The 8,649-nt window shown below is 37.9% G+C and overlaps 1 protein-coding gene across 3 annotated transcripts in view; it reads right to left on the bottom strand.

Moving 5' to 3' along the window:
• camsap1a (calmodulin regulated spectrin-associated protein 1a) overlaps window positions 1-8,353 on the bottom strand; it is a 29,101-nt gene extending 20,748 nt beyond the window's left edge. For 2 of the 3 annotated variants that reach the window (XM_084137796.1, XM_084137794.1), the window contains exons 1-2: window positions 7,996-8,334; window positions 6,254-6,411 (exon numbers count right to left, since the gene is read on the bottom strand). In XM_084137796.1, the coding sequence (XP_083993922.1) occupies window positions 6,254-6,410 (157 nt within the window). In that variant the 5' untranslated portion in view covers window position 6,411; window positions 7,996-8,334. Of the gene's footprint in view, window positions 1-6,253; window positions 6,412-7,995 lie in introns of all 3 variants that reach the window. The other variant, XM_084137795.1, reaches the window with a different exon arrangement.
• Between the last annotated feature and the right edge of the window lie 296 nt (window positions 8,354-8,649).

Genomic DNA, 8,649 nt, shown 5'->3' with positions numbered 1-8,649 from the left:
GTGATTAGAATAACGATATAATCCTCTGGTGCGGACGCTAATATAGTGATCGTTCTTGGTGTGAATAGGCCTCAAGACCTCATCCTAATAATGCGTTTGATGGATGGGAATGTGTGAGATCTGTTTTGAGGGTGTGAAAAGAGACAGAGGAAAGGATCCGTTAGAAATCAAGCTGGAAAATTGGACTTGCCACTTGAAATTTAAATCCAGTCAGATTTATTTGCATAGTGCTTTTCACAATACTCATCCTTTCAAAGCAGCTTTCCAGAAAGTCATACTGTCATGTCAATAAAGCTTTGGTGTTTTATAGAGCAAGTTTTTGGGCTGGGCGATATATAACCATATATAATAATATATAACCATATATACAAGTGATCCTCTGGGTTTTAGATTTGCTATATTGTATTTATTGTGTGTTGAGTAGCACATATTTAGTACAACATTGATTTAGGCACACGTGTTCAAAGGCAATTAAGAGATATCTGAATATTGGTCATTTTTGTTCAAAGCAAGAGTAAGCGATTAATGTATTATATATAATATTTGTATATATTAATATAAATAAGATTGGACACCACAGGAGAAAAGTCTAATGCTCGGGTGCATGCTGGGAGAAAGTAATTAAGAAATGTCGTTTTTTTGCAAGCAAGAGTAAAAACATTCTCAGAAAGCATTGATCGGTTTGGTTGTCTTAAGTGAAAGGTTATCAGAGTCTGATGTGTTTAACATTTTTCAAATGTAATTAAAAGTAATTTAAAAGTCAAGTGACAGTGTTGAGAAATATAGGGCGTGGCCTTAAAGATAGTTCACCCTAAAATGAAAATGAAAGCGACACCAGGGCCCGTCTACAGAGAGCCTGGCCACTCCCTATTAAGTCCTATTGTACCGAATTTTGGTTGTAGTTCCACCAGAGTTCCACTGGGGGCGATCGCCCATGAGTGCAAAATGAATGGGAGTCTATGGGGCTAGACGGCTAAATTTGTCTCTTTCACCCGATTGCCGTTGAGAAATCTCAGATTTGATTGTAGGTTTTGCAAGTTCAACATTGGTTATAGGTCGAAAGCTGAATGAACAAGTACTTAAGTCCTTTCGATTTCTTACAGGTTGAGTTGTTGTTGCCCATAACACGCTAGCATTCTGCTAATGAACGCTGATTGGTCAGTGAAGGACTGATTACGACCAGAGATACCGCTTGATGGCATCGTGTCATCCGCAGCGGGACCAGAAACAAACAAAACAAAAACTCTTCTAGCATGTGTGTTTACCTGTGTCAGCTGTGTTGTCGATGCCTCGAGAGAAAAGAAAGTGCAGAGCGCGAAAGCACCAAAGTGACTGAAGGATTGGCGTAAAGCAGTATCTCTGGTCGTACGCTGTGTATGACGTCATTGACACTTTAAGACTTTTTAAAGCAAATAAGTGACTCTAAAAAATCTAACACCCAGCAATGTGTAATTTCTTTGCATCTCCTTTCGAATACAACATTCAAATTACTAGACAAAAAATTATATCCTGAGAAAAGTGGATTTTGATGGGTATAGCGCCATAGACCTCCATTCATTCTGCACTCGTCCTGTGAGCGCCCCCGCATGGACAGAGACGTGTTACTGCAGCTAGTCCAGAAACCGGAAGTAACCAGAGAGTGCCAATTCTCTTCCTATTAGACATTCTCTGGCGACACCAAATAACTTTTCCTCTTCGGCCCCCCTACAGGTTGGAAGCGGAATTAAATAAGTTAATAAGTTAGTCGTAAATAAGTTAGCCTACTGTCGCACGCACGCTATTTGTTTATCCAGCACCAGCTTTGGAATGAATGATGTCCACAGACAAGGTAGAGAATGTTGCATGATTTTATGAAAGTGTGATGTATTGCAACATCAGAAACGAAGAAAAACGAAATAATGACTATTGTAACGCTTGCCGTAAAGCAAGTCAAATTTTGTAGTTTCTTATGTCTCATTCGAACTACAGATCCGCTACCCGATCTGGCAAACTTGCATAGTGCGCTTATAGCCGATAGAGGGCCGCAAAGCGAATGCAGAAGTGCCGTTCGCCTTTTACGAGTTGATGAACCACTGAAACAATTTTGGAAACATTATTTTAAGGTAAAAAAATAATCTTTAGTGTTGCTTTAAGGCATCATTTACTCACCCAGGTGTTGTTCAAATGCCGTATGCCCTTCTTTCTTTTTTAAATAAAATGTCCCGCTAACATACGTTCATATAATGGCAGTGAATAGTGACCAGTGTTTTTTTTTAAAAAGAAACAAAAGTATCACAGAATGATCTCATGCAACACGTGACATATATGCTGTTCTGAGGGTATACGAGAGGCTTTGGCGAAAAGCAAATTTAATGCATTATTTAACTAAAATCCTGACCTTCCGTTGGTCTTCTGTGCACAGCTGTGAGTTCGTGTGACTCTGTTCATTCCGACTCGCCCAGAAAAAGCACACAAGTTGTGAGAAATCAAGATTAATAAAAACACAACATAAAGAAATCCCCCCAAAAAAAGTATCCATGTACTTTCTTCACTAAGTTGAATCTCCGGACAGGAACACTGTTTGAATGATGACAGAATAACAGTAGACGGATGTAAACGCCATAACTTTTTGACGTGACAAACACAACAGATATATTCACCTCAGAGAAAAAGCACATGGATTGTATTTCATAGCACATTTTTATTAATGCTGTTTGCTATTCACTGCCGCAAGTGGGACGTTTTTTTAAAATTCTCCTTTTGTGGTCCATAGAAGAAGGGCATACAGCATTAGAACAACACCAGGGTGAGTAAATGATGACTTGATTTTCATTTTAGGGTGAACTATCCCTTTAATTTAAGACAGAATTAATAGTATAACGTAATGGCATTCCTTACTGTAATTGAACATTTATTATATTGTGAAAAACATTTTGTCATATCGTTGTCAGCATTGCAGTACATTTACTGCAAAAATAAAACATCAAGTACAGCAAAAGTTAAAACATCAAGTTTGGCTGCATGACAAAGCGTCACTTTCTTTGTGACTTTCCCTGTGCATTTTTACACTTAGCAATGCACCCTTTCCTGCAGAATGAAGTGAATTCGGGAATGTTTGCACAGAGTAAACTCTCCTAGATGTCTCACAAGACCTTTCAGATTACCATGGTACTACTTTCTTTTAAGATACACACTTTCACCTCCTAAACTGTCTGTTTGCGATGTAGATAACCCTTGATATCCTAGAATATATTTCTTAAAATATATAATAAATACCATTTGAATTTTGAAAAAACATAATAGTAATAATAATAATGTATGTTAAATTTAAAATATAAACATTTAAATTGAAATAATCCATCATTTTAAAACATTTCTGTATTATAATCCATATATACTACATAAATGACCATACAAAGAATAAATTATGAAAAAAAAAAAAAAATGTTTACTTTATAATTCACAATAATTTACAATTCTATACACATCACAGACTGCTTCCCATGTGTGTGTGTGTGTCAGTAAAGGCGTGTGCACTACTTCTCATTAATAAATAAAGGCTGACAGTCAGAAGTGGGTCACACACTCGGAGGGTTTCCCTCACGATGACATCTGACCGCACCTTCCACGCTGGACAAAGAGCTTACAAACAAAACTTCACATGAATCCGCAAGATCACATCAGATTGTCTTTATCTCTGTTTTAGCTGAAGAGACAGGTTCAGGTCTCAGACCCCGAAAGTCTCTGAGAAAGGACAATCAGTCAATAACTCCACATTATTCTGAAATATTAGAGTGCATGCAGCAACTATTTATTTAAAAAATATATTGTGTGACACATATATGTGACAGTATGCACGGGATTTTAAAACACAGACGATAGAACTCATTAGGGAAATGAGGGTGCTTAATTTTATATCCGGTTCCTTCATTCATATGCATGAGGCCAAAGAAATCTTACAGATCAATATGGATCTATAAGCAATAACGACAAAGCTTGTTTCAGAAGGAAGTTATCAAAATGATCTATTTAATTCTATTATTTATAGAAGATAATATCCATTTAATTTATATACAAAATTATTACAAAACCAAACATTACATATTATTTCACAAACTGCTGATCTACTAAGATTTTATAATAAGAATGCTTTTGTTCTGAAGAAATCACCAGATTTACAAGACCTCCAGTTACTAGCAAACAGAAATCCTTTAGCGTCACTCAGGGTTATCAACACACCATACACACGTTCACACACCGGTGCTCTCCCACAATCACAGCTATTTCAGTCTGTAAGCTTCGTGATGTAACACTGACGGCGTTATTTCTGTCTCCCGATTAAACTGAAGATACTCTTCTAGAAGAAAACACACACCATCATAAATCACCTTACCAAAACGTGGAAAACTCGGATGGAATCCAGTCATAAAAATGGAATTTACATTATAACGTGGAATTTTGCTGAATAAATCAAAAGTAGGGCTGTACAATTAATCAAAATGGCCACGTGGACTAGTGTCTGTACATATTAAAGCACAAACAAATTGCGGTTCAAAACTGAAGTCTGCATGTTCAGCATGTCTGTGTGTGAATGAGCGCTGCAGTTTGATCTACTACACACACATACTGAAGCACGCGTGACGCTCGTGGTCTCACTCACTATATGAGGACATGAACAGCTTCATCTAGCTGATCCAGTCAGACTGGAAGCAGAAGGTCTGGACTCCATCGCAGCTTTCATTGGCCAAGGACCGCCCAAGAAGACATTTGATGCAACCAATCACAGTTTGTTTTGGTCTGCATCATTGTCCCTACATTAACAGACTAGCGTGCATCTAATGAAGTATCATTCAAGAACGTTGTGCAGGTTTATTGCAACAATGGCACCGTGAACATCACATACTTTTGAATATCCAGCTGATAAGCGCTCATTGTCACAGTTGCAAACATGATGGCTTTCTTTTTCCATAAGGGGGTTTGGCATCACGACAGCACGCAGTTAAAGGTGCATTGTGTAATATTTAGGAGGATCTGTTGACAGAAATGCAATATCATATACATAACTATGTTTTCAGTGGAGTATAAAGATCTTTCTTAATGAACCGTTATGTTGTTATTCCCTTAGAATGAGCCATTTCTATCTACACACACATTGAAATGCTCCGCCATGTTTCTACAGGAGCCTTAAACGGACAAACGCGTTTCGTCACTATGTTGTTCTTCATGCAAAGAAGCTAGCTAAAGTCAGCGAATAAAACACTGACACAATGATGATCAAGTAACAATAATATTCACAATAAACACATCGTTTTACTGAATAATTAAGTAAACCTAATTTCTTCATTGATCTTTGTAAGGAAACCTCATTGCTTAACTGGCTACTCGATGCTGTCTCAGACGACGACATCACTTCCTGTCGGCCACCGTAACTTCTGTTGGTTGCAATTCGCAACCTCACCACTAGATGCCGCTAAAAATTACACAGTGCACCTTTAAGGAACGCGACACACATGTCTCCAAGAAATCATGTAGATTTCAACCAATCAGATGGTAACTTCAAAACTCCTAAAGTGTTTCCCATTTTGTGTGCCATTTGCATCAGACATTCAGTCAACTTTATGAGCATTTCACAATTTAATTCGATAAAAACGATCATCATATCATATAGACACAGAAACAGGTCTTCATGACAACCCATCAATATAAAAGTTTGAAAAAACTGTGACAGAAATCTATTACTACTTCTCAAAGTAATATAATAATATTATTTAAAAAAAAATATTTTTTAAGTAATATGATTGTTCTTCCATTTTAACAATAAATCATAAATACAGAAAAATTAAAACAGACAGAAAAAAAATCTAGCAGGGCACTATTACTGTAAAAAAGAAAAAGAAAAACAGATTTCATGTCCCTAAAAATCACTTTTTTGTGAGACCATCCGGTCCTTTCCCAACCTTTCTTCTGGTCACTGTGGATTCTGAGAAATGCTGACTAAGAATCTACACACACACACACACACACACACACACACACACACACACACACACACACACACACACACACTTCTGCCACATCAGAACTATTTTCGCCATGCCAGTCACTATATATCTCTGCCAGCATCCAAAGCAAGCAGTTCAATAGAAGTCACAGGACAAACAAGAGTGTGTTGTGCAAAGAATACAGTGTCCAGCACGAAGAACTGTATTTCTATAAATATCACAATACCATCACATATTTGTAAGGAGGGATTGCAGAAGAGAGATGCACCTACCTTCACCGTACGCTTTGGCGAACAACCAGCGGAGGTTAGCTTCTATCTTTGCTCGGGCCGAGTCGTACATTTCCAGCGGCACGATTTCAAGTCCTCCCTCAACCGAACCCGCTCTCCTCGGGCCGCCGTCCACACCTGCGAGCGCACCTACATCCATCCTAAACACACAAGAGGCACTGAAAACATCGTAAAACTAGTTATCCGGCACAATGTCCATGCTGCTCTTTTACGAAGCATGCGCAAAATCATATGGCTTTAGATGCTTTTGAAATATTCAAAGTGTCATATACACCAGAAAATAAGTAATAAATAAATAAATAAAATAGGCCTAGTTATTGTATTTGTTGTTTTTGACCCATTTAATAAACAAGGTTGTTACACTAAAAACTACTAGCCAAACTCATATAAATTTCAAATATTGATAAAGTAAACTGTCAGTAATAAAATAGGAACAAATAATAAAATTATGCGCAATAGCACAAACACAATAGAACAAACATACAAATAAAATAAACACTGCTTTTCATGTTTTTTAGATAAGTCTAACCATATTTTTTTTGCCCTTTGTTGTTTGATTAATATTAAAACAAAGACAGTAGCAGGTTTATTAGGCTGCTGTCACTTTAAGAGCTGCACAGATCCAATACTGTTATACACATGCATCTTATTTCTCAACTGTTTATGTTCACTTAAGATATAACAGACTACACACAGAGAAAAAAAGCTGTAAATATTTTACCTTTAGGGGTACAACAGCTTGTCACAGGGGCAGTACACTTAAAATTACATCTTTGTACCTTTTTTACTCCTAAAAGGTGCATATTAGTAGTACAAATACGTACCTTAGCTACTACTATGAACCTTTTTGTGGTATAAAAAAAAGGTGCAAAGATGTCATTTTAAGGGTACTGCCCCGAGCTTTTGTATCCTTAAAGGTACAATTTTTACACCTTTTTTCTCTGTACTAGGATACTCGCCATTTTTTTGACGTAATTTTGTGTGAATTTGTCTGTTCAAGCTCAAGAAAACATAAAAGAGAGCTCAATTCAGCATCCGCACGCCATCTGAGAACTGCCTTTCTGTACGTGCTATGTATAATATATATATATATATATATATATATATATATATATATATATATATATGTACATACATTTTGTATTTATTTAATAGTAAATAATATTTCAATACCTAGCTTGAGCAAAACATTTTGTTTTACTGATGCACATTTGACATTAAATTTTGCCTGTGATGTACCATGGTAAATGCCATCACTTTACTACAGTTCTACCACAGTACTAAGCCCAGCCTTTATTGAATGCAGACAGTTTGCAGCCATTGGAAAAGCAGTACACAGTGTAATTCTGTGAGTGTTTAAACACCAAAACAGCAGCAGAGGCCCAGACAGACAACCCAGCATCCTGATCCTGATCCTGATCCAGACTGTGTTTCAGACCAAACAATGAATGAGTTACAGAGGAACAGTCACCTTCAATAACACAACATGAGACAGCAGCACTGAGGAATGACTACTCACAAGTGATAATGCATGTTTGTGAAACAATGCGATTAATTATGATGTGTTCCTAAATACAATCCTCAATGCATGCTCAGCAAACGCGAGATTATGAATGAATGAAGCTGCTTTACTATCACTCTCACAGAAATATTATCTGACTGCACCTGTCAGCTAGCGGCCACAACCAGTGCCATCAGAGACGCTCGAGCGACCCGACATTTACCTCGATCCCCGTGCAGAATCCACAATCCAGCTTTGAAGATGCGCGAATATTCCCGACGCTTTTCCCGAAGGCTCTTCTTCCAGGCGTCTGATCGTTCCCCTCCCCGCCCAGCAGCGCGAGCGAGCGAGCGCGGCCTCCGCTACATGGCGCGCCGCGAGATATTCAGCAAGTATGACGTAAACGGACGGAACAACACGTTTCCAAAAATGTCCCAATTCAAAAATACATATTTGCTCGTGTCTCTTCCGCCACCCGGGCGCTCGCTCATTGTCTGGCTGCCGTTGTCATGGGAGACGCCGCGGCCCTGGGCTGTTATTGTCACTATGCACATATATATGCACGCTCATGGAAGGACAGTGCGCATGCGCGCGTGCGTACAGGCGCGTCCTCAAATGCACGTCCTGATTTTGCCAAGTGGGACCAATATCTTTATGATGACCCTGGGACAACATCTTTATTTTTTATTTATTTTTTACAAAGAAGAAACAGCACTGCATTGAATACATTAACAAAAAAATAAAACCAAAAAAAATAACTGACTCCTCAACGAGTAAGAAAAAACCGTACATAGTTCTTAAGAAACTTGTTCTTCTTACTGTTATCAATGAGTTTAAGAGATTTTACAATAAGGGAAATCTCAGCAATAAAGGCATC

This window comes from Abramis brama (assembly GCF_963993115.1).
Source record: "Abramis brama genome assembly, chromosome: 15".
NCBI lineage: Eukaryota > Metazoa > Chordata > Actinopteri > Cypriniformes > Leuciscidae > Abramis > Abramis brama.
The sequence above is the reverse complement of the archived record's forward strand: the minus strand, read 5'-3'. Positions and strand labels throughout refer to the sequence as shown.